The sequence below is a fragment of the Brachyhypopomus gauderio genome, chromosome 5 (genome assembly GCF_052324685.1).
Source record: "Brachyhypopomus gauderio isolate BG-103 chromosome 5, BGAUD_0.2, whole genome shotgun sequence".
Lineage (NCBI taxonomy): Eukaryota > Metazoa > Chordata > Actinopteri > Gymnotiformes > Hypopomidae > Brachyhypopomus > Brachyhypopomus gauderio.
The window spans coordinates 23431988-23458938 of record NC_135215.1 but is presented as its reverse complement, the minus strand read 5'-3'; the positions used below and the strand labels follow the sequence as shown (position 1 = coordinate 23458938).

The 26951-nt window shown below is 41.3% G+C and overlaps 1 protein-coding gene across 6 annotated transcripts in view; it reads right to left on the bottom strand.

Moving 5' to 3' along the window:
• Positions 1-26951, bottom strand: part of LOC143514863 (fatty acyl-CoA reductase 1) — a 142147-nt gene that overhangs the window by 68376 nt on the left and 46820 nt on the right. For 5 of the 6 annotated variants that reach the window (XM_077006560.1, XM_077006561.1, XM_077006564.1 and 2 more), the window contains exons 2-7: positions 19565-19792; positions 8138-8313; positions 6233-6412; positions 5893-6070; positions 5314-5358; positions 4741-4859 (exon numbers count right to left, since the gene is read on the bottom strand). In XM_077006560.1, the coding sequence (XP_076862675.1) occupies positions 4741-4859; positions 5314-5358; positions 5893-6070; positions 6233-6412; positions 8138-8313; positions 19565-19792 (926 nt within the window). The remainder of the gene's footprint in view (positions 1-4740; positions 4860-5313; positions 5359-5892; positions 6071-6232; positions 6413-8137; positions 8314-19564; positions 19793-26951) is intronic. The other variant, XM_077006565.1, reaches the window with a different exon arrangement.

The following is a 26951-nucleotide window of genomic DNA, read 5'->3' as shown; positions in this document are numbered from 1 at the left end:
ACGAAGAGGAAATTTACCTCTGTAATCTGGAATTGGTTCGGATTTTCTTCCACTGACCAAGACCAAACTTCAGCGATGTGTAAGGTGTGCAAAGAACATGTGAAAACGTCCGATCACTCAATCAGACGTAGGCATCCCAAGGAATATGCCGAAAGTGAAACAATGCGGGCAGCGGGGGCAGCCGCCTCACAAGCTGCAGCCTCGGTGGTTTATACTTTCACGAGTGACCGTAGCACGTGACTCCGCCACACTTCACGCGAACCCCTGTGAACGGCGTGTAGGGGTTTCACCTACTAATCCTTTAAAGTAGATATAATTTGTTTTACCTTCATTATTAATCAGTCTCATTAATTTAGAATCAGTCTCATATTCTAATTATACCAGAACCATAACATTTAGTTATTAACTAAGGGTAATTAATAGTTTGGTATCTGAAGGATTTAATTATGAATTCTTTGGAGGTTTTGGCAACAACCACTTTTGAATGACATCAACACAGACAATTTGGTGAAAATAAATGATACATTTATTTAAAACTAACTATTCTAAAACAAACGGCATCAACAAGGATCAGTCCATTTACAGTGAAGACTGGGTATCTAGTGTGTGTGTGTGTGTGTGTGTGTGTGTGTGTAAAAAGGGGAGGAGAGTAATGTGTGCGCGTGTGAGGAGGCGAAGTTGTAGTTTCAGTTCTCCTATAGAGAACAAAGCAACTAAAATGGCGCCGACTTTAAACAGTAGAGCAGAGCGACTGTGTTAATGAGCTCAGCTGGTTTATTCCAACGTGGTCAGAACAAAGAGTTCTGACCACGTTGGAACAAAGAGTTCTGACCACGCCAGTAATGACGCTGGCTTAATAACTAAAAATTAATGTGATGTGTCTGAGAATGGGGAAGACTACAAGTTGTCAATTAACACTAGGGCTCCTGAGAATTCAGGATTCTGAGGACATCACCCCTCCTTCTTCTCCTTCTTGCCAGCAATTAGCAAAGCCAAACATCACCCTTTATTATGTTAATTCACAGAGCAAGACTGAGGCAGCAGCCTCACCCAGAAAGTCTCTGATCACAGAGATCAGAGATCACAGATCACAAACAAGCAGAAACACAAATGCTTCTAACACAAATATAGATAGAGAGATAGAGAGATAGAGAGATAGATAGATAGATAGAGAGATAGAGAGATAGTATAAGAAATGTACAAAGAGCAAGATTCAAGCCTGCTGTTTAGATCACAAACAAGCAGAAACACAAATGCTTCTATCAAATGCTTCTAACACAAATATAGATAGATAGATAGATAGATAGATAGATAGATAGATAGAGAGGTAGTATAAGAAATGTACAAAGAGCAAGATTCAAGCCTGCTGTTTAGATCACAAACAAGCAGAAACACAAATGCTTCTATCAAATGCTTCTAACACAAATATAGATAGATAAGATAGTATAAGAAATGTACAAAGAGCAAGATTCAAGCCTGCTGTTTAGATCACAAACAAGCAGAAACACAAATGCTTCTATCAAATGCTTCTAACACAGATAGATAGATAGATAGATAGATAGATAGATAGATAGATAGATAGATAGATAGTATGAGAAATGTACAAAGAGCAAGATTCAAGCCTGCTGTTTAGATCACAAACAAGCAGAAACACAAATGCTTCTATCAAATGCTTCTAACACAAATATAGATAGATAGATATAGATAGATATAGATAGATAGATAGATAGATAGAGAGCACATGAATTTGTTTTCCTGTCTTTTCCTCTCCTTTTCCAGCCTGCTGTTTAGATCACAACATTTATCAGTGATGCAGTGATGCAACGCGACCATGCTAATTTTCGCTAGCAATGATATGGGATTTCCTATATAACATTAGCATCAAGCTAATTGCGCCATATAATTTCTTAGCTTTTCAAACGCGAATTCAAACGCGGAAACAGAAAGTGTTTGATTACAACAAATATTATATAGTATAGTATATGAAATATACAAAGAGCAAGATTCAAACATTTTTATTTTTTTTATTGTTTGACGGGACTCATTCGAGAAACTGTCGTCTCTACGTGCGATTGAATTGTAACTTTTGAAACACGAGTCTACAAATTTTCTGCCGTTTGTTGTAGTATCGGTAACATACAGTCTGCTTGTAACTTCAACTTTTTCGTGAAGTATCACGTTTGGTGTTTTGGTCATATGAGCTTGGGGGTGAGCCAGCTTGTGCTTTGGCAGGCGTATGAGCTTGGGGGTGAGCCGCTTCCACCGCATTACCAAGACAATGGGCGTTAATCCCTTCACAGCAGGGGAGTGGGCTACATGGACCCTACCAAGCCCTGTGAAATTTTTCGCTTCTCTAGGAGCTCTAGTGTTAATCAGATAAATAAAAGATTGTGGCATGCACAGCAAAGAACTTTGTATATAGAAATCTTGATGAAGATTATGAAAATAAAGTTAAACACATTCAGAATGTATTAACAGAAAACTTAGTTAACTCCACAGTTCAAGTAACTTTGCCCTTTTATAAACTATGCCCAGCGGTTAGAGTCTCACGTGTTGAGGATTTTGGGTAGTGTCGTCGTCCCTGAATTCTCCTGGAATTAGGAGAGAATTTCCACCGCCAGCTCCTCGTTGATTAAAAGCGACGTCGTCCAGGTGTGCTGGGGAATCGTCCAGTAATGCGAGTCTCGTTCACGGTGTAACAACAGGGAATTGATCGCCTTTGTTTCAGTCCGTGTGGCCGCGTTAGCAAGCTTGATTGAAGTCGTTTGGTGAATCTGTTGTTGCGGTAACGTTGATCGGTTGCTGGTTAGATTGCACTGTAACTCGGGCTCGTTAATTAAGTAGTACGACTTTCAGCTGTTTGCTGTTAGTCGTTGCAAAGTTTGCGTGTTCTCAAAGAAAACCGGAGAGAGAGAAATGATGGAGCCTCTCTTTAATAGGTCTAACCTCGGTGTCAGTCAAACCAGAGAGAGAGATGAATGGCTGTTTAAACACCTGAACTGTAGACACACCCTTACTTCTGTCAAAGCAAGCTTGTTCAATGTGTTGCCAGTGGTACTGCCACCTGCTGGTTTAGCATGGTACCTACAGGCGGAAGCGTTTATACAGGTACTTCAATTTGCCCCGTCACTCCGCGTTCTTTGCAGTGTTGTCCGAAACGATATGTGGTAGTATAAAGAAAAAACCCTCAAAAACAGGGAAAGGAACATTTACCTGACGAATTTTAATGTTGCTTTGTGTTTCAGGTTAGAAAGTGCTGGAATATAGGCTAAAGTACTTGAAAAAGCTTGAAATTGTAACTACTTCATTTCGCAACAAATATCTGTCTGACTGAACAGTTCTCTTGTATTACGTTGTAATTCCAGGACGAAACATAAGAACGTGAAGACGTTAAGATTGGGCGTTTTGAAAATAAACAACCATTAAATAATGTGATAAAGCGAATAATTTCTAATAATTTCGACTATATGTATAAATATTTAACTTAATTAAGTTTAACATGCTGGGAAATATTGTATATTTAGTGCAATAGTGCACTTTATCAGTGTCAAAATCTGCTTAGAAAGAAAGCGTTGTAGCCCCCCATTTTTTTGGATGGAATATCGTGATAAAAAATCGAAATTGTGATTTTATGCAAAAAATCATGCTAAAATATCGCCCACCCCTAGTTCAGAACGTCCCTCGTTTTCAGCAAGCTAGATTTGCGCTCTGTTGCATCTGTGCTTAGCGGCGCAGCAATTAAAGCATCACTTGGGAAACAATTAACGAGCGTGCTGCGTTCCGGACACGTGAAGGCTATTTAAACCGGTGTGGCCGGTTTATGAAAAATTCTTATGATAACAAAAATAAACACCGGTTTTCGGTGCGAACCGGTATACCGCCCAGCACTAACTGGTCCTGTAACAACGACCACCTGTACAGGAAGGGACAGAGCAGGCTGTACTTTCTGAGGAGGCTGCCATCATTTGCTATCTGCCAGAAACTCCTGTGGATGTTTTACCAGTCTGTGGATGCCAGTATCCTGTTCTACACCGTGCTATGCTGGGGGGCAGCATATCCAGGAAGGACACATCCAGGCTGAACAAACTGATCAGACGGGCTGGCTCGGTGGTCGGCATGAAGCTGGACTCTCTAGTGACTGTGGCAGAGAAGACGACCTTGGAAAAGCTGCTGGGCGTTATGGACGATGCCAGTCATGCTCTGCACACTGTCATCAGCAACCAGAGGAGTGTGTTCAGTGACTGAACTGTGCCCGTCTGATCGCCGCCTACCTATCTGCCTAGGTTTGAACTTCTTGGCCATGTCTACATCCATTAAGTTGCTGCCATGTGATTGCCTAATTTGACATTTGCGTTAGAGCAGTTAGACAGGTATACCTAACAAAGTGGCCGGTGAGTGTATATCATTGTATATCATATATGTATTGACGGCTAAGTGCCTACTGTAAACTAAACCTATTCTGGTGTGTTTTCACATGCCTTATGAAGTTTGATGTGGTCGTATCAGTGCCTTTGTTTTGCACATTCTTTACACGTCTTTCTGTTATGTCCAAGGATTTTACACTCCCTATAACCAAAGCCTACTATGTACAATACTCCAGTCAAAGTCATGCCTATTCTAGGAGACTTGAGTGCCCGTTTCTGGTGTGTGTCAATGAAGGGAGTGTTTGTGTGTGTGTGTGTGTGTGTGTGTGTGTATATAAGTGACTGTGTGTGCAACAATGATGGTGTGTTTTCACACCTGTGCACTGCTGTATACCAGCCAGCAGCCAGTGTCAGATTGATCACCACATCTACTGGGATTAAATCCGCCACTGCATCATTACTGGCTCTCATGGTCCTCAAGATACCTTTCCCAGCCTGCAATTATACACACACCCACTGATTCTGCTGAATTAATTTGAAAGCACTTGGACTACAATGTAACTGCCTCACCATTTATTAAAATGAAGCTCAGCACATGACCTGCTCAGCTTCATACACTTTTCATGGATGTTAAAGACCCACATGCACTCACTGCATTAAAACCCAATGTGCATCTGGATAACCTATCTGGTTAAGGAAAGCTCAAGCTAATTCAAGGTTAAATGCACAGCATGCATGGCAATCAAAATGTGATTAGATGAGACAGATTAAGGTCTTGCTCACACAGTGATCTCAAGCAGCTAGAAACCCAATCCTAACTGTGTGTTCGAATTAGCACATTCAGCATTGTTTCTTCATGCAACTCCTCTCAAACAATCGTTAAACCTTCTGTTTTCTAATCAATACACAATGTCATCTACTCATCCTGAGGCAAAACAGTCCACATTACCGCAATGAAGACACCACTTGGCCCATTAAAGTTGTCGATCCAGCCCTGTGGGGAGAAAAGGGGAGAGGGACAGTGAGAGGGAGCAATAAAATTTGGTGCAAAAAAGGTTCACAATACCACAGACGGATGCACTATTCAACATTGTTGACCCGATGTGTGGGTTAAGGAGCATAATGACACTTCAGGCAAACATTAAAGTCAACCAAAGACGAAAGAGCCTTCCAGAGTCAACAGCAGAGGCAGGGTCTTCATAGCCAGGCCGCTGTCGTGGTGCAGCTGCCATCAAATATGACCTTGGCATATTTTGTTTTCACAACTCTTAATGGCTTTGGCCAGGTATACTGGAATAGAACAAATTTGTGGTCCTTCCAGTGTACCCCTTACCTGAAGTAAAACGTGCTGCTTAAAAATTGTGCATTTTACATGTGTCCCCCCCCCCAGGCAAAATAAACCAATTTTCAGTCACTTCAAACAACAGATGTGTTTATCTGGCTGGCTTTTTCTGGTACTAAGGCTAAGCTCTGCAGCAACACAAAGGATCAAGCAGCTGAAACTGCAGGCAGGGTGTGAGCAACTCACAGGGAAGGGCTCCTGCCAACTGGCGCCCACAATGGAGGGGCGGATGATGCCGACGTTCACCTTCCCACTCTCCTGCTGCACCACGCACTCCGCCAGCGCTTTGGTGTATGTATAGGTGTTGGGCCGGTCACCTATCAGCCTTGGCGTGATGTCACGGACAATGGCATCATCCATCCACCTGAACACAGCACAGAACACTGCATGGAACAACTGTGTAAGCTCTAATATGGAGCATCATTATGCATCAGACTCCAGTGCTCACAGCCTTGCAGACGTGAACTCAATCCAGCCCCTTGTGCTCTACAGGGAAGCCGGCAGTTGCTTGATCTCACACACTCACTTGACTGAGTCGATCAGCTTCTTGGGCTCAACGGGTGGAGGGTAGATGACCTCGTCAATGTGACGACGATTGCAGTTGGCGTAAGCCGTGGAGATGTGGATGAAGGCATCAAGGTGCTGCATCTGCTGCGCCAAGGCCAGGAGCTGCTGTGTTGCAATCACGTTCAGTTGCAGGGCATGCCTGTCACAGACAGAGACACACAAGCTCAGATAAGTGCAGGCGCACGCACGAGGGCAAACACACACACACACACACACACACACGCACAAATCAGGACTGTGGTTGATAAGAATATCTATGCCAACGGGTCACTCAATTTTCAGAAACTCAAACATTTATACTGTTGTCATATACATCCACCCATGCTATAAAGATAAAACACTGTCTGCAGGAGCACTCTACCACAACAGTCTGCAGCCCTTACACTAGAAAAAATTCAGGTAGCTTTGCTGTTGTGGTTCAAAGACAGAAACACCATAATGCAACGTTAACAATATTAGCCGCATTACCCTCTACTCCGGCCACGGTAAAAGAACATCATTTTCACAGAGCAACTTAGTCTCTGGAAGGAAGGAATTAATGGCCTCTAAAAACATCGGCCAGGCTGTCAGCCCAGCGCAAGAAACTGGTGGCAAGAATTCAAGAGCAAGTCTCTAAGGGTTTAAACCAAACACTTTTCTTTCTTTAGCTTCTCCTGACATAGCAGTTTCCATTGCGTTTTACCTGCATGTGTCAGTGCACATTGTCCGCAGGTAGGAGAACAGGACACAGCAAGAATGCTCTCTCAACACACCAGCTGAGTCTGTGCCCCCGGAACCCCTGCCTCCACTACATCACCCCACAGCTCCACCAAGGGTCCTGGCACGTGCTGATGGATGCATCATGCTCTCCCTTTTTCAGTAATGGCGAGTACATATTGAATAGTGTTTGGTCGGTTGTGTGCCTTTTCTTTCAGTGAGGGCATGCTTTTGTGAACGCAAACACCAGTCTCTTAAAGAGGAAGTTAATCCAACCACACCCTATCTAAACACATATACGGCGACAACTACACACCTCAGGGAGTTTTTGTATCAGTTGCTTGAACAATTTGTTAAAACAAATTCAAACTGAGCTATAGCCCCCTACTCCCATTAGACTCCAATTAACTGCAACATCCATGTTACATACATGCACTAAGCTGCTAGACACAAATGATGTAATGAAGTCACTGTCATTGTAATGAAGTCACTGACTTTTTGGTCATGTAAGGGGGTTTGAGGAGGCTACAGTGTTGTTTGAACTGTCTTTGCATGCTTGAATTATACAAATGTATTCATGTGCTGAAACAATAACTGAAGCACTGTACTATGCTAAATACACCCAAACAGCTTCATAATGTTACTCAAGAATAAAGCTAACTCCAGAGGCTCTGTGCCTCAAAGTGGTCAGTACAGACCCACAATGACTTTTGCCTTATTAGGTCAATATCTGCACCATGGCCATATTCAGGTGCTATATTGGTTGCTCAGTGGAGCATTTCCACAGTCCACAACAGCACGCCTCATGTTGCTGTAACCAAATGAGCCCAAAACGATGATGGCTTCCAGTGTGTTCTCGTGACTTTTTTTAACCAATCAAAAAAAAAAATGAGAACCAGCACCACCCAAGAGTCTACCCCAAGAGAAAACCTATTCAACTAAAAGTTGAATAGTTGGGGCATGAATTTATTAACCTCAGCAATGAAAAACAGGTTTTTGGTTTTTCATGTTTTTAAAATTATTTGAGGAAACTGATGTTGACTACTCAGTGCAACATCTTAAAAATGAATGTCTGAGGTTATTAGAAATCATACTATACATGTGAAAAAAGGTGAACATCCCCTTCAGATATTGTGTGCATGTACGATGAGCCAGTACATTCTCTTACTTGAGTGGTTCATCAAATCGAATGGTGGCAGCGCAGTGGAAGACTATGTTGATGCAGGAGGTGAGCTTCTCAACGTCGGCTGGACTGAGGGCCAAACCAGGCTGCATCAGCTCACTGCTAATAGGCATTATCTTCTGATGAAAATTTGGGTCATCCTCACGGACACGGTCAAATAGCTGCAGGACACACACAGGCCAAAGAAATTATACAAAGGGCAGAATTCCACTATATTGCCAAAAGTATTCGCTCACCTTTCTTGAATCACATATGAGCTTAAGTGACATTCCATTCTTAATTCATAGGGTTCAATATGATATTGGTCCACCCTTTGCACCTAGAACAGCTTCAACTCTTCTGGGAAAACGAGTGTGTTTATGCTCGAATGCATCCCAAAGGTGTTCTTTTTTTTTTTTTTGTAAATATTTTATTGAAAAATCAGATTTACAAACAATGCTCAACTGTCAGTATATTTACAGAGGATTTTTCATGTTTTCAATTTTGTACACAAACAAAAACCAACCCCCTCCCATCCCTCCCCCCACCCAGACTGGACCCAGCAATAGTGTTAATAATAATAATAATAACAATAAATTAACAGAAACCGTACCTTCAATAGACCTTAATTTTGTGTTCGGTAGACGATAAAATAAACAAATTAAAACAGTAAATAAATAGCTCAATCTGCCTTCAGAGGTCTTTGTGGTCAACAAATTGTGCCTTTTTTTTGTGTGCTTTAAATTGTAAGACTAAGCCAGTTGAATCCTTCAAATTTCCTGTAGACCGCCAAAGTATGATAGAAAGGGTTTCCAAACAGATTGAAATTTGTCTGAGCACCTTATAGCAAATTTGATCTTTTCCAAGTGCAAAAATAGCATTACATCTTTCAACCACTGAGAGACTGTAGGTGGCGCACTTGACTTCCAATAGAGTAAAATTTGCCTTCGTGCCAGCAGAGTAACAAATGCTATAATATTTTGTTGGTTCTTAAATTTGCTTCTTCGTTTGGTACCCCAAATATTGCCATCATTGCACATGGATGTAAGGTAACTCCAAAGACCTTTGACAGTACATCAAATATACCAGACCAATAGTCTGTTAACAGATGGCAGGCCCAAAACATATGAGTCAAATCTGCTTCATTAATATGACATCTGACACAATTTTTGTCAACATTTGGGTAAATGGAAGCAATCCTTACTCTACTCCAGTGCAGGCGATGGACAACTTTAAATTGGATGAGGCTTAGTCTTGCACAAGACGTGCTACTGTTCACTCTTTTTAAAACGTCAGTCCAAGAGTCAGCTGAGATTTCAACTCCAAGTTCGTTCTCCCAGTGGTTTTTGATCTTGTCTTGGTTGACAACTTCCCTGTTCATGATAATTGCATAGCAGTGTGTAGTGAAACCCCTCAGAGAAAAAGGTGCCTTTAAGATTAAGTCCAGGAGTGATTCATTTGGAAGGATGGGAAATTGTGGGCTGTGGCTTCTAGCAAATTGGCGAGCTTGAAAATAGCGAAACAGGTCCTTTTGCTGAAGTTCACATTTGGCACACAGATCCTCAAAACAGGAAAATGATCCATTAATATATAAGTCACTAAACCTCTCAATTCCTTTCCTATGCCATGTGGCAAAGGTGTGGTCAAGGTTCGCCAGTAGGAAATTGTGATTATTACATAGTGGAGTATAAGTCAAAAGAGTATCTCTCAAACCATGCTGCTTTCTGAACTGAGCCCATATTCTTAATGTGGATATTACCACCGGGTTGGAGGTAAACCTGGAAATTTTCAATGGAAGTCTGGATGAGACCAGAGCCAGAAGAGAGGATGATATACATGACATGTACTCCATTTCACACCAATTTGTTTCTGCGGACTGAATCCAATATGCTATTTTGTGAAAATTCGCTGCCCAATAGTAAGCTCTAAAGTTTGGCAGAGCCAAGCCTCCTTCCACCCTTGATTGTTGTAAGAACTCCTTCTTAATCCTGGGGTTTTGACTTCTCCATATGAATCTGGATATGAGTTTATCAAGTTTACTGAAAAAAGATTTTGTCAAGAAAATAGGAAGGCACTGAAATATAAATAAAAATTTCGGCAAAACATTCATTTTAATGCAGTTTACTCTCCCTGCCATGGTTAAGTGTAGAACATCCCATCTTTGCAAATCCGAGTTCAAATTAGACATAAGTGGTGCTAGATTTCCATCAAAGAGGTTATTAAATGAAGGTGTTATGTGGATACCTAAATATTTAAATCCTGACCTGGAAATATGAAATGGTAGAGCATGGTCTGGGATCTGCCTAGCTAGTTCGTTTATGGGTAAGCATTCACTTTTTGTTAGGTTAAGTTTATACCCTGAGATCTGACCAAACTGATGCAACACTGAAATAATAGTATTAATGAAGTTCAAAGGATCAGATATGTAGAGCAATAAATCATCTGCGTACAATGACAACTTTGATTCCAATCCCCATCTTCTGATACCACTTATTGAGGGTGTTGATTTGAGAGCCAGGGCTAATGGTTCTATAGCAAGTGTAAATAATAAAGGGCTCAATGGGCAGCCCTGTCTGGTGCCCCTAGACAGAGAAAATTTTTGGGAGCATATTTGGTTGGTAATAACTGAGGCTTGGGGGGAGGAATAAAGTAGTTGGATCCACTTGATGAACGTCTTGCCAAAACCAAAGTTCTTTAGTACATAAAAGAGGAAGTCCATTTCTACGCGGTCAAATGCTTTTAAAGCATCTAAGGACACCACAATTTCCGGAACACTGGGTGATGAGGGGCTGTATAGCACATTCAAGAGACGTCTTGTGTTTGAAAATAGATGTCTATTTTTGATAAACCCTGTTTGATCGGGTGAGATGATACATGGCAGTGATTTTTCCAAGCGTGTAGCAAGTAATTTGGAGAGGATTTTAATATCTGTATTTAAAAGAGATATTGGTCGGTATGACCCACACTTGGACGCCTCCTTGCCTGGCTTCAACAAAAGAATTATGGTTGCTTCATTAAGAGAGTCAGGTAATTTGCCCTCTGACAGAGCACAAACACACATGTCTAACAGCAGTGGGGCTAGTTGTTTCGAGAATTTTTTATAAAATCAATCGGGAAGCCATCCGGTCCTGGAGACTTGCCGTTTTGCATGGCCGAGATGGCAGAGATGACTTCCCCCAATTCAATTGGTTCATCCAGACATTCTCTCTGATTAGAAGGTAGGGACTTCCAAGTTTTTGAAAAAATTGTGAAACAATGTTGTGTTTTTTAAAGATTCTGAACTATACAGGTCTGAATAAAAATCTTTAAAAATATTATTAATCATTAGGGGGTCTGTTGTGGTCCTTCCCATTTTGTCCTCAATTTCCAATATAGTCCGTGCTGCCGACTTAGCCTTAAGTTGGTGCGCCAAAAGCCGTCCCGATTTTTCTCCCTGTTCATAATATAACCCTCCTGATCTCATGAAAAGTCGTTCTGTTTCCGATGTAGAAATTAAGTTGTACTGTGTTTGTAAAGATATTCTTTCCTTATGAAGTGAAGTGTTTGGGGATGTGGAGTTTTTCTTATCCAATTCAAATATGGCTTCAGTCAACTGTTGCTTTTGTTTCCTTCTTTCCTTATTAATATAAGAAGAATATGCTATTATTTCTCCTCTGAGGTAAGCCTTAAGGGTTTCCCATAACAGTGATGGGGACACATCATCAGCTCTATTAGTTTCCAGAAATCTATTGATGGCTATTCCAACTGAAGTACAGAATGTGTTATCTGACAATAGTGTGGTATTAAAGCGCCACTGAGGACAATAGCTGTAGTTTTGGCGAAGAGTGAGATTCATTACTATGGGGGCATGGTCTGATTCTACAATGGCTGAGTATTCTACTGTCTCTACTGAGTTCAGAAGTCTTCGGTCAATAAAAGAATAATCGATCCTAGAATAAGTGCGATGCACATTTGAAAAGAAAGAGAAAGTCTTGCTATGTGGGTTGAAATGTCGCCATGAATCCACACATGCAGCATGGTTGAAAAATTCTGAAAACCTACCTGCCATTTTAGAGATGGTTAGCGCTTTGGGGTTAGACCAGTCTAAAGTAGGATCCATTACGCAATTAAAATCTCCCCCCAAAATCAACAAGTTATTGTCTAGGTCTGGCAGTTGGGAAACCACTCTTTGCACAAATGCCACATCATCCCAATTGGGAGCATAAATATTTACCAGTAATACAGGGGTCTGATAAAGAGTCCCTGATACTATAACAAACCGGCCTTGTGGGTCAGAGATGAAGCTGGAAGTAATAAACTGGATCCTTTTATGCATTATTATTGCTGTACCCCTTGATTTACTGTTAAAACTAGAGTGGAATATTTGGCCCACCCAGTGTTTCTTTAAGCGCAGTTGGTCCGAGTTGCTTAAATGTGTCTCCTGAAGAAAAGCAATATCTGTTTTCAGATTTTTCATATGAGAAAATATCCTACCTCTTTTTACGGGGCCGTTAAGGCCTTTAACATTCCAGGATATAAACCGCACGACTGAGCCAGCGCAACCCGCAGTATTATTAGCCATATCCACACATTAGACACAGTGCAAATGTTAACCTGTATCCCTTGACATACAGAGCGTCAGTCATATCTAACACCGTTGAAGTTAGTGGTACGCAGTAAGGAACAAAAAACTTACAATCAACAAGAATACAAATAAAAAGGGTCCAGTCTACCCATCCATCCCCAAAAAATGCAATCCCTCCTAACTCTGCTAAATTAGCAGCACGCAGGATTCGTCCCTCTTCTAACACTTCCATAATCTAACTTTCGTCCAACAACCTCGCTCTTGAGGGAACTCCTGATTTATGACGTAGTGTTTTTTTTTTTTAAGGCAAGAAAACAACCTATTACCCAAAGTGTTTAAACACAATTGAGTGAAAAAGTGAAAACTCAAGCTTACAGATAGCGATGCACTTAGGTTACTTTACCCATTGCTGGATATACATTACTACTCCTGTTCCTCCGACTCAGCCGATGTGACCAAGTTTTCCTCAGTCAGGATATCTGTGTTTCCGAAGACCTTTTGAGAGTAGAATGTCTCAGCCTCCGCGGGTGTCTCGAACAGTAGTGTTTCCTTGCCGTAGCTAACACGGAGGCGGGCAGGGTAGAGTAGGTTGAACTGAATTCCTTTCTTGTAAAGAGCTGCTTTGACATTCTTAAAGGCTGCGCGCTTCGCTGAGAGGTGAGCGCTGAGATCGGGGTAAAATCTCAGGGTATGTTCCTCGTAGGTGATTTCATTATGCCTTGCCCATTTCAGAACTTGCTCGCGGTCTTGAAAGCTGTGGAATGCGACGATTATAGGTCTCGGACTCGGGTTGCCTTTTTTTGGTCTCCGTGGCGAGATCTGATGAGCTCGTTCCAATTTGGATGACGGAGGGAAAGCGTCTCCCATGTAATCCTTCAAGAGGGTTGAGACGAACATGACCATGTTGTCCGCTTTCTTTTCGCTACCTTCAGGCACATTAATGATGCGAAGATTCACCCTCCTAGACCGGTTCTCCAGGTCATCGATGCGGTCCATCATTGTAGCGTTTAGCTTTTTCAATTCCGTGATATCTTTTTCAGCCTTGAACAGCGCATCGAAGTTGTTACCTGCTGTGGACTCTACCGTGGCGACCCTCTTATCCAGTTTATTCACCGTCTCTTGAAAACGTGCTATAGATGCCTGAATAGGCGCCAGCGATGTATTAATTGTCATGTCCATTTTCAAATGTTCGCGTTGCTTTTCCATCTCTGTCGCCAATAACTTACCGAGGTCTTCAGCACTAGCGTCTGCCGCCATGTTAGCCACTTTACTACTCAGCGTTCGGCCGGACTTCCTCTCAGAGTCTTTCTTAGACATGTTTAGTAACTTGGAACTCGCTGTTACGACGAATAATTAAGTTATAATACAAACACTTCGGTGTAAAGTCGTGTATATAGGTGTTTACAGGTGATTTTAGTCAAAATCTCAGGAGACCCTCGTTCTCACGTCTTGCTCCTACATGACCCAGACCGGAAGTCCCCAAAGGTGTTCTATTGTGTTGAGGTCAGGATTCTGTGCAGGCCAGTCAAGTTCATCCACACAAGACTCCATTTTGCAGACCTTGCTTTGTGCATTGGTGCACAGTCAAGTGGCTAGCTTCGAACTGTTCCCACAAAGTTGGGAGCATGGAATTGTCCAAAATGTCTTGGTATGCTGAAGCATTCAGAGTTCCTTTCACTGGACCTAAGAGGCCAAGCCCAGCTCCTAAAAAACAATCAATCAATCAATCAAATTTTATTTATATAGCGCTTTTTACAACAGTTGTTGTCACAAAGCAGCTTTACAAGTGCCGAGTCCTAGCCCCCAGTGAGCAAGCCAAAGGCGACAGTGGCAAGGAAAAACTCCCTAGTTAACAACCCAACACCATAATCCCTCCTCCACCAAACTTTACAATTAGCACAATGCACTCAGACAAGTACCATTCTCTTGGCAACCGGCAAACCCAGACTCGTCCATCAGATTGCCAGATGAAGAAACACGATTCGTCACTCCAGAGATCATGCCTCCACTGTTCTAGAGTCCAGGGGTGGCGCTTTACACCACTGCATCAGATGCTTTGCATTACACTTGGTGATGTATATCTTGGATGCTGCTGCTGCTTGACCATGAAAACCCATTCCACAAAGTCTCTGTGCACTGTTCTTGAGCTAATCTGAAGGCTACAGAAGTTTGGATGTCTGTAATAATTGACTCTGCAGAAAGTTGGCGACCTCTTCGCACTATGTGCTTCAGCATCTGCTGACCTCGCTCCATCATTTTCTTATTATGCAGCTGACCGTTGACTGTGGAATATTAGGAGCGAGGAAATTTCATGACTGGATCTGTTGCACAAGTGGCATCCTATCACAGTTCCACACTGGAATTCACTGAGCTCAACCAATTCTTTCACAAATGTCTGCATGCCTAGGTGTTTAATTTTATAGATCTTTTGCCATAGAACTGATTAGAACACCTGATTCCAATAATTTGGATGGGTGAGCGAATACTTTTGGCAATATAGTGTATATATAAAAATGACCTCAACACCAATCACACACACCTTTTGTCAACATTTCACAGACAAAAGGTAAGAAGATCCTGACTGTAAATCTATTCCACATCAGCAATGAACTGGAGAACCTCCTGCCATTCCTTACACACATAGCACTTTAACATGTTCAGAGAGACAGAGAGAGAGAGAGAGACAGAGAGAGACAGAGAGAGAGAGAAAGAGAGGTGTATGTGTATACAGTTGTGTAACAAGATTTCAAAAGACTTTGGCCCAGTTAAAAGGTGCATATCACAGATGGACAGCAACCCCAAAGAACCAGTAGGCATCAGTCTCTCTTAAGAAATAAAGGAGGGAGAAAGACACTGTGCCGAACACAGGAGTCAAGTGTCACTGAGGTCAAATACTATAAACATGCTTTGTCTCACTGGTGGAAAAAGCAAAGTGTGATGTGGGCTACCAGGGTCTCTGTCCCAGTCTACTCCCAGGCCTTATGGCACAACTAAAGCAACTGTTGTGTGAGTACACGTGCGTGTGAGCAAGAGAGCTCCCAAAAACAATGCCATCTCTCTCTAAAACACACATATCCATATGCATGCGCACGCACACACACACACACACACACACACACACACACACACACGCTCATACAGCTGCTTATCTGTGCAGTCAATTGACGTCATGGTTGTGTAGCAGTAAGGAACAGTGATCTCTCTAATCATGATGAACATGATCCAGTAGAACAGGGAAGCCTGAGCTCATACTCCTCCTCTCTTGGAAATGAGAGAGCTGCTCTAGCATAGAGGGATCAATATCTTGCCTTCCCTCCATCTCCATCTCTCGCACTCTCACAGACTGAATTATTTAACTCTCCCTAGCAGCCAGTGTACTCTGTTCAGTATGTCACAACATAGGGTCTGATCTGGACTTCTCTCCACACCTCACACAGAGGTTGTGCATAGTATCATGTTATCATGTACATCACCATGTGGATGACAAGAGGAAGAGCAGGATAAACATCCAAGTAAACAACATCAGGAGAAGATCATGCATGAGGTTTTGCGGTTATGACATGTATGTTATGGCTTATGCACACTAACTTTGGTATTGTTATTCTTTTAATAAACACCAACATGCTCGCATAGACACACAGTGTCCATCTGTGTGTGTGTGTGTATGGAGGAGGGTGGCAAACATTCAGAGTTCTATGGGTGTAGCAGAAGAATGCATTGTATTGTCTGCTACAGGGCTAATGTGAAACAATGAATTCCCAATGCTTATAAAAAAAAAAAAAACCGAGAGAAAACAAAAGAAAAAGAAACTTGAACTCTGTGTCCCTGCTTTCACTGCGCGCCCACACACACACACACACACACACACACACACACACACACACACACACACACACACACACACACACACACACACACGCAGCAGGTTAGCAGAAGGTCTGCTCAGGGGATCTGAAACTAAGGATGGAAGGACATTTTAAAACATCCAGACTCTAGAACACAATCACCCCTGACATTTTCAGATGGCGAGGGGCTTCTCCATTTGTTTTGTCAGATCCCTCCGCCATTCTGTCAGCACATTTTGACAGGTTACTGTTACAGGGACTACTGTATTCTAAAAACTAGCAGCTGAAAGTCACCAGTGATAAAATAAGAAGTAGAGCACAGGTGTGCGACTCAGGCCCTCCCTGGAAACACACACCAACTCACCCTTTTGTTCAAATAGTATCTGTGGTCATAGCCTTTAGATTAATAGCATTTTACGGCTTTGTTTTTCTCCTACACAGGACTTCAGCCAGACAGGTTTGCCCTCAGCTGTAGAGCCTCATTAACCCTGAACAACTGGCAGAAAGGCTTCGTCTGCCTCTGCTCAAACCCCTCGCTAACCCCTCGTTCTTAGCAAAATCAAAGCACTTGTACTTGGTTAGCACCCCGGAAGGAGCAATTGTGGTAGTTATCCTAGAGCAGACCTGGGCAAACAATGGCCCGCGGGCCACATCCGGCCCATTGTGTGTCCCTGTCCGGCCCGCGAGAGGCCAATCATAAATGAAACAAATATCTATGTTATGCGTGCAATACAACTGTGACGCTTTTATTTTGAAAGCGCTACGTTTGTGTTAATTCCGTGTGGACGTACCTGCGTGTGTGTGTGAGCTGTGCGAGAAACACTGTAGGTGATCAGCGACAAGTTAAGGCTGAATTTATACTGTCGTTGCGAACGTTGCACCTCGCGCGAACCTCCGCAAACGGCGGAAAATTTACGTGACGAATTTTAATTGTGCATTGTGTTCCAGGTTTGGAAAGTGCTGGAATTTAAGCTAAAGTACTTGAAAATGCTTGAAATTGTGTTTTTCGATTCACAACAAATAGCTGACTGAATAGGGGGGTATTCCAGAAAGCGGGTAAGTAAACTCAGAGTTAACAAAAACTCAGGTTTTCCGTTCCAGAAACCGAGCTTAGAGAGAACCCGAGTCAGCTGCGAAATATTGAAATGGACCTTGAAAGTGCCATAGAAGTGCTTTAAAGCTAGGTTTAAGCCAGGTTTATACTTGACGCAGCGCAAGGGTCTGCGCGGCGAAAATTATGTAATCGCGGTGGCGCAGGGACTCACGCGCTGTTGATTCGCAAGGTCGTGCACCTCTCAAATTTTGTAACTTCAGCGCAATGAACAAAGTCATGTTTGCTGGGCTCATACACCTTTATAAGGTGGAATTAAAGCACTTGTACGTCACTTTCAAGGTCCATTTCAATATTTCCCAGCACGTTAAACTTAATTAAGTTAAACATATATTCGAAATGATCCGAAAAAATTCGCTTTTTTATCACATTATTTAATTGTTATTTTCAAAACGCCCAATCTTAACGTCTCCATGTTCTCTCATGTTTCATCCTGGAATTACAAGAGGCTTGTATTTGTTAACGTAATAGAAGAAAACTGTTCATTCAGATGGCTATTTGTTGTGAAACGAAGTAGTTACAATTTCAAACATTTTCAAGTATTTAGCCTAAATTCCAGCACTTTTCAAATCTGAAACAAAAAGCAACATTAAACTTGGTCAGGTAAATGTTCCTTCCCCTGTTTTTGAGGGGTGTTTCTTTATACCAACACAATTTCGGACAACAGTGCACAGAATGTGGCTGTGTTCAAAATAGCCTACTACATACTACTGGCATACTGATCGAGCCCCAAATCAGTATGCCGTATGCAGTATGTGACCAAAATGAAATTTTCCAGTACGTGAAACATACCCGGATGACCTACTACTTCCGCAAAATATTCCAGTACGCGAACAGAGCTATCTTCGTGGTGTACTGCATCCCATCATGCAACGCTACGATCACGTGACCCCGTAGTGTGCTTTGCTTTTGTCGCATACTGGAAACTGTACTGCATACTATTACGAGGACCAGTATGCAGTATCCAGTATATACTGAGTCCAGTATGCAGTATCCAGTATGTAGTAGGCTATTTCGAACAGAGCCTGTGACGCGGCAAGTATAAACGCCTCCGCCATTCGCGGAAGTTTGCGTGAGGTGGGCGGAGCCACTGTGATGACGTCATTGTTGTTTGTGTGGCCCTCTGACACAATTCAGGTTTCTCATGTGGCCCCTTGTAAAAATGAATTGCCCACCCCTGTCCTAGAGCAATCCTAGAATTTTAATGTTCTGACATGCTCGCAGAGAGCTTGCTAATGGGCTGATGGGCATTGGAGCAGGCAAAACATTGAAACACGTGGTGCACAGTTATGTGAAGACTAGGAGTCTGGCAACGGGACATGCAGTTTTTGGATAAATTAAACTCCTTGCACTTTCAAAGTGCATGTTCTATTTATAGCTGGAAACAAATAGAAGAAGAAAAGAGAAAGAACAGCACAGTTATGAACGGAGAAAACACCTCGTGTTGTGAAGTAGGACAAGACAGGACAGGTATAATTATGAGCTAAAGGAATGTGTTTAGTGTCCTATTTCTCAAAACCTGAAATACCAATACAATTGTCAAATTTTCTTACACTCAACTTGACTAAGAAATCCTGCAATACTGAGAAAACCTGAATTTACAGGCATTTAAATGGAAATTGATAAAAAAAAATAAATCATCCCAATTGTATTTGTACTAAGCAAAATTAGCCAAACATTGTATTTTGACAAAGCCTGAAATAGACTGCACATTAACTTTGAAGGCTCCAATAACCATAACAGTGCAAATTCTACTGGTACATGTATCGAAGCATTAGCAATGAAATAAACCAGTGTTGTGGTGATGACCGGAATAAATTAGCTTAATTGTTGGACACACGCGCACACACACAGATCACGTTACTGTATGCAACACACCCCCACTAGCAAGACAGCAGTAGTTGTCCACTCACTTTACACTTCAGCATGTCATGGACACGCTCCTGCATGGACTGGCCAGCCTTGGGCCGAACGAACAGATAGAGGGTGTTGACCCCAGGGCAGGACCGCAGCAGCTTTTCCACCAGCACCTTCCCCATGAAGCCCGTAGCACCCGTGATCAGCACATTCTTCCCCACATACCACTCCGAGATAGACGACATGATGAGGACACCACTAGCTCTGATCCGCCCAATCCCAACCTGTGCCACACACAGAGACAGTGAGAGAGCGAGACAGAGAGAGAAGGGGGTGGAGGGAAGAAATGAGATGACTGGGTAAAACGAAATGAGGGGGAGGAAGAGAACAAAAAGAAGGCTGAATTATTGTCTCTGAGAGCTGCTGCGCTGATCTAGGGCTGGGCAATATGGGGAAAAAATTTTATCACGACACCTTTTTTCATTTCAGTCAATATCTATATATGTCACAATATAAATCAAATCACCATTTGCTTTATACTTTAAGGTGATAAGTGAACACAATTATAACAACTTTTGTTTTTGGCTAAAAACATGCAGATTGTTATATAATAGTGTAAAGGTTTTGATATCGCCTTCAGACATGGATCATAGCCACTGGGATTCATAAACAGCATTATAAATTTGTTCAGTCCTCAGTGTATTAACAGATTCGCAACACACAGTTGTCACAAAGGAGTTGCAAAGTTTAATAAGAAAGAGAGAAAGAAAAGTTATAACAGAGGCAGACACACACATAGGGGGATTAACAAAATATTACAGTACTGAGCATCACGGACAGTGAGTCATAAATCCCCTTACATACAGTATTTCATTACGTTGAATGGTGTTGTTCCGAATTTTGACTCCTCGTCAGAATCCAACTCCCCTCATTTGAACAGATATAAAGATGCTACAGATGATATTCGCAATTTCTGTTTTTTCTAAGCATAGATAAGGGCTAATCTTTAATTATCCATCATAGCAAACAGAGCAACATTATCTATATCGAAACAAAGACAAACTGATTTGTGGGTGTTACATTTTTCTAATGTAATGTACCAAAAATTGGTTGTTATCGTAGCATTCTTGGGGATCAAATGTCTTTCTTGCTAAGAAATATGAAAACACTTTACATGTATTATATATATATATATATATATATATATATATATATAAGTACATATACTTGCTATTCCGAAGTTTACGTGACTTCGCAATATTACTTTATTCCTTTAGTCATTACGGTCAACCTTACATCTTATACATCTTATGGACAACCTGACTTATTTCATTTTTAATATGATTTTTGCCAAATATTTCCAAATTATGTCTAATTATCTAGTTAGGACAAAACTAGAGTGCTCAATGAATTAAATTAGTCACTGTAACTCGTAGGACTGAAATGTCTGGTTAACGTCTTTTTTTGGTGACTTATCTGGATGTGTAGGCTATTCCACATAAAGTACATGTCTCGATGTTCAACAAGGGTTATTTTAATAATAAGCCTTTTAATATTAATCCTTTTAATATAGGGTTTCATTTTAACCCAAATATAATCTATAGAGTCTTTATGTGCGTGCAAATGAGGGGAGTGGCATTCTGTAGAGGAGTTGGAATTCAGTACAACTGGACTCAATAAGTAACTATTTAGATAGATAACTGGCTGTTTACATGAAAACCAAGAATTAAAAACCTTAAGGTTTAAATACACGAGTAAAGATCTTTAAATGTAGCTAGCTATGTATTTAGATGCAAATTAAGGCACAGACATTTTCAGGCTTAATTACCTACCTAGCTAGATGCATTTAAATAGCTTTACTAATTCAGTCCCATTCTATGTTGAGATCCTGTAGAACATGTCTCTTGTTTGTAGTTAAAAACCTAGAGTGCTATTTCCTTTGCCTTGCCAGGTTACGTCTATTTTTATGTCTATCAGTCTATTTTGTGGAATTGTTTTGAGACATATGTGATTTTATTACTGGTAAGAAAATATGCAATTCACTTCAAAGTCAAAAGTCAAAGTTCGTATGGGTCCAGATCCCTAATGAGCAAGCCAGAGACAGTGACAAGGAAAAACTCCCTAAGATGAAGAAACCCTGGGAGGACCAACACTCAAGGGGTAACCCATCCTCCATTGGGTGGCCTGCTAGCAGAAGTCCGTATTTATAGTTCAAATATAGTTCTATAGTTATAGTTCTAATTCCAGGCCGAGTAGTCACAGTCCCCCCAATGCAGATGGTGAGCCTCAGGTAGGAGCTGCATCAGTGCGTCCTATTGTGGCAATGGCACATACGACCACAGCATCGGCACATCCACTGGCAAGCTCGATCATCTCCTAGGTGCTTGTATGGAACTGTCTTTGGTAGAAGCATGCAACCAAGATATAAAATACAGGTTGAGTATGTGAACATCAATTTAAACAACCATTGATTTAAACATACATACATAGCCCAGATTAGAGATTGGCCTATAGTTGGACTAGGGTTGCAGCGGTAACCGGTTTCACGGTATACCACGGTATTAAAATGCACCGTTATCATACAGTGTGCGTTTGCTTATTACCGGCAAAAGACAAGCCAGCGGAGAAACTCACGCGTGCATGTGCCACCCCGCTCCGGTTCAGCTACTCAGCACACAGTGGTGAGAATGGCAGAAAGTGCATCAGACTTAACAAATTTTTTAACACACAAAACAAAAAAAAAGGCTAAACTAAAATCAGCGGCGAAAATGATGTAATCGCGGTGGCTCCGCCCTTGCGCGAAGGTCATGCATCTCTCGAATTTTGTAACTTGAACAAAATGCGCAATGAACAAAGTCATGTTTGCAGGGTTCATACACCTTAACAAGGTGGAATTAAAGCACTTGTACGTCACTTTCAAGGTCCTTTTCAATATTTCCCAACACGTTAAACTTAATTAAGTTAAATATTTATGCATATACTCGAAATGATTCGAAATAATTCGCTTTTTTATCACTTTATCACATTATTTAATGGTTTATTTTCAAAACGGCCAATCTTAACGTCTTCATGTTCTCTCATGTTTCGTCCAGGAATTACAAGTTAACGTAATACAAGAGAACTGTTCAGTCAGACATCTATTTGTTGTGAAACGAAGTAGTTACAATTTCAAACATTTTCAAGTACTTTAGCCTAAATTCCAGCACTTTTCAAACCTGAAACAAAGCAACATTAAAATTGGTCAGGTAAATGTTCCTTCCCCTGTTTTTGAGGGGTGTTTCTTTATACTACCATTTTTATTGATAAAGTTGCCACTGCGAGGTCTATTATAGCTCCTGTCTCAGACCCCTCTGACCCCTTTGTTCCCTGCCTGACTGTGTTTGATAGACTTGAGCCTGTGACACTGTCACACTTGGAGGATGTGGTGGGTCATATAAAGTCCTCAGGTTCTCCCCGTGATGCTGTGCCTCCCCACTTTTTTAAAGAGGTTTTTAAAAGTATAGGCCCACAGGTTCTAGCTATTATTAACAGCAGTCTGACCTCTGGAGTTGTCCCAGCAAATTTTAAACATGCTGTAGTTCAACCTCTGCTCAAAAGACCTGGCCTGGTCCACACAGTATTGGCAAACTATAGACCTATCTCCAAGATGCCTTTTATTTCTAAAATTTTGGAGAAAGTTGTGTACGCTCAGTTAAAATCTTTTCTAGATGAGCATAATATTCTGGAGTTTTTTCAATCTAGTTTTAAAACACCACATAGCACAGAAACAGCACTGATCAGGGTTTTTAACGATATTCTCTTGACCAGGGGTGCCCACAGTTTTCAGCTTGCGAGCTACTTATAAGATGACCCAGTCAGAAAGATCTACCGGGGTGGCGGCGAACGTAATTTGTTGAGTGGATTGCAGATTGGCTACCGTGAATGTCAATCAAAATACAACCGTCAGTGCAGATGTGCGATTCATCTACTACTATTTTATGTGATGCGATCTACGCACATTCCTTCGCGATCGACCGACACTTCCTTCGCGATCGACCGGTCGATCGCGATCGACGTAATGAGCTCCCCTGCTCTTGACCAATGATTCGGGTGACCACACAGTCCTTATCCTGTTGGATTTAACTGCTGCATTTGATACAGTTGACCACAAAATTTAAGTCTCTCGGCTACAGCACCTGGTGGGCATTTGTGGTAGTGCTTTGAAATGGTTTAGATCATATCTATCAGACAGAACCTGGTGTGTTAGTTTTGCCGGCTCAGAATCTTCCACAGCTTCATTGTCATGCGGGGTTCCCCAGGGCTCAATTCTAGGACCCCTCCTCTTCTCGCTCTATCTGCTCCCACTGGGCTCAATTCTGAGAAAACATGGCATCTCATTTCACTGGTATGCTGATGATAGTCAGATTTATGTCCCTCTGAAAAAGAAAGATGCCTACTCCATCCAACCACTTCTGTTATGCCTTAAAGAAATTAAAGAATGGATGGCCTTAAACTTTTTAAATTTTAATGAACAGAAAACAGAAGTGATGGTGTTTGGTCCTAGTGGCTCTTGTGATGTCCCCTCGGTTGATTTGGGCCCCTTGGCACCATATTTGAAACCAATAATTTCAAATCTGGGTTTTAAGATGGACGGTGATTTTAAATTGGATTGCCAGATTGGTGTAGTCAAATCCAGCTTCTTCCACCTGAGGCAGCCGGCAAAAATAAAGTATTTTTTTATCACTTAAGCATTTCGAAACAGTAATCCATGCCTTCATTACGGCTCGGCTGGATTACTGTAATGCTCTATATTTTGGAGTCAGCCAGTCCTCCCTCAAGCGCCTTCAGTTGGTGCAAAATGCTGCTGCCCGTCTTTTAACAGGTTCACGCAAGAGGGAGCACATTACTCCAATCCTGGCCTCCCTCCACTGGCTGCCTGTACATTTTAGAGTTCATTTTAAGACTCTTTTATTTGTTTTTAAATCTTTAAATGGACAGGCGCCTCCATACCTCACTGAGCTACTTCACCCTCACACCACCACTCGGTGTCTTAGGTCAGCTGATCAGCTGCTCCTGGAGGTGTCAAGGTCAAAGCGTAAGCTTAGAGGAGATAGAGCCTTTTCAATCGCGGCTCCTAAATTGTGGAATAGCCTACCACTTGACATCAGACAGGCCTCTTCACTGTCCACTTTTAAAACCAGATTGAAGACGTATTTTTATTCATTGGCATTCGAAAATACGTGAGATTCTGCTCCTCTTGTTTTATTGTTTTAATACTTAATATCTAATTTTTTAAATTCTATCCAATATTTATTTATCTACTGTACCTATTGTACTTATCTGTTTGTTTTATAATTTTATAATTTCCTTTTCTATAATAGATATATATATTTTTTACTCATTTTTATATTGGTGTGATTGCCGTTTTTATGCATTGTTCAGCACTTTGTGTCAGCTATGGTTGTTTTAAAGTGCTCTATAAATAAAGTTGAAGTTGGACAGTTCATGGGGATTAAGACCAGGTTTTTAAATTAGTGGCTTGATGATTGCAAGTGATTTGGGAATGTAGCCTAGGCTCAGAGAATAGTTAATTATAGTAAGCAAAGGTTCTACATTACTGTGCAGTAATTATTTGAGTAGACGAGTTGGGATGACATCTAGTATGCACGTGGAGGGTTTGGCAGAGTTTACCAATTAAATAAGCTCCTCACAACCAATTGGGGAAAAGAACTCCAAAAGAGCATCAGAGCTGACCAGACAGCAGCTGCCAGAAAGCATTTGCAGGTTGACAGGATATGAGATAGCATGACAAATTGTTCCCCTAATTTTATCAATCTCATCATTAAAGAACTTCATAAAACTGTTACTGCTGCACTCCTGTGGGATTAGGGATTTGAGTTGATCATGATTCCTAGTTAGGCTAGATACAGTTTTAAATAGGAGTCTTGGAATGTTTTTATATTTTTCTGTTAAAGCTGTTAAGTATGAGGATTTTGCCATATGGAGGGCATGCTTATATTCAATAAGGCTGTTTTTCCAAGATAATCTATATACTTCGAACTTCACCATTTCCGCTCCAAGATTCACGCGGCTCGTTTGAGACTACGTGTGTGCTCGTTTGTCAGGTCCAGTATCAATGAGCACAGCTATGGTAGTTATAGATGTTATGGTTCATTTAATTTGGAAGCAGGGCGGCCAATTAATACCGTTGTTTAAACTCAACTCGTACATTATGCGGCTGTGGTCAGAGATGGCCTCACTTTGAGGAAGTACTGCTAAATTGGCTGTCAATACCAAACGATAAGACCAAGTCTAAAGTATGACTACAATAATGCACAAGACCCACCACATTCTGAGTGATACCCACTGAATCAAGAATTGATTGAAGGTTTATGCTAAAAGAGTCATGTAGATTTTCAAAATGGATGTTAAAATCACTCACTATAATCACCTTATCAGCTGATAGCACTATGAGACACAAAGTCCAAAAACTCCTGCAAAAACTCAAGTAGGAAACAAGAGGGCAGTAAATCATAAGTAACAACAAACGACTGTCGCTTTGTTGGTTGATAAATTTGATAAAATAGATTTTCAAAAGAATTAAACTTGAAGCCTGATCTTTGAGAGACGCCTATATCCGAGTCATATAATGTGGTGACACCACCTCCGCGACTATTTGGATGGGAATTATAAATGTAGCTATAGTCAGAGGGAGACGCTTCGTTTAGGGCCATATAGTTATCTGGCCGAATCCAGGTTTACGCAAAGCATAGCTTATGGTTGGGGATCTTATATTTAGTAGGGATGCACAGATTCCGATATTAATATCTGTATCGGTCCCGATATTGGAAAAAATTCTAGATCGGGTATCGGTGACAATGTGACCAATCCATAAAAACAGATCTATTCAGTTTAATTCTATGCTTGTAACGTTTTTCGGAGTTAGTTCAACCTTAAATATCCACTCTGTCCCGGATAGAAGTGAACTTGGACAGTTAACAGGCGAGTGAAACACGAAGCACACAGAAGAGAGGTGAATCGACTCATACTCGCGCTGGTGGTATTCCACTTAGTCCGTATATTTGCTGGTTGACCAAAATAAACCTGGGCTCCAGCACTACTTGACTGTTCATACATGAACTGGTGAGTTGTCCAAAGCTCATTGAATGTTACTTACAAAAATAAAATAAAGATTAAATAAAGAGCAGTGGTCTGAGTCGGTCTACGGCAGAAAGCAAAAAAAAAACAATATTCCATACATACACATATTTCTGGCCGTTACATGCTTTGTGCTCTGCGTGATGTCTGCGCTAGCAAACTAGCCGCATAGGTATTGCCGTTTCTCTTATTTCATCTCCTTATTTATTTTAAATTATATTTAGAATTCTTGAACCATTTCAAAGGTTTCTTGCAGTTTTTTTTCATGTTTGACCAAAGTTGTGAACCTATTGTTTTTGTCAGTTT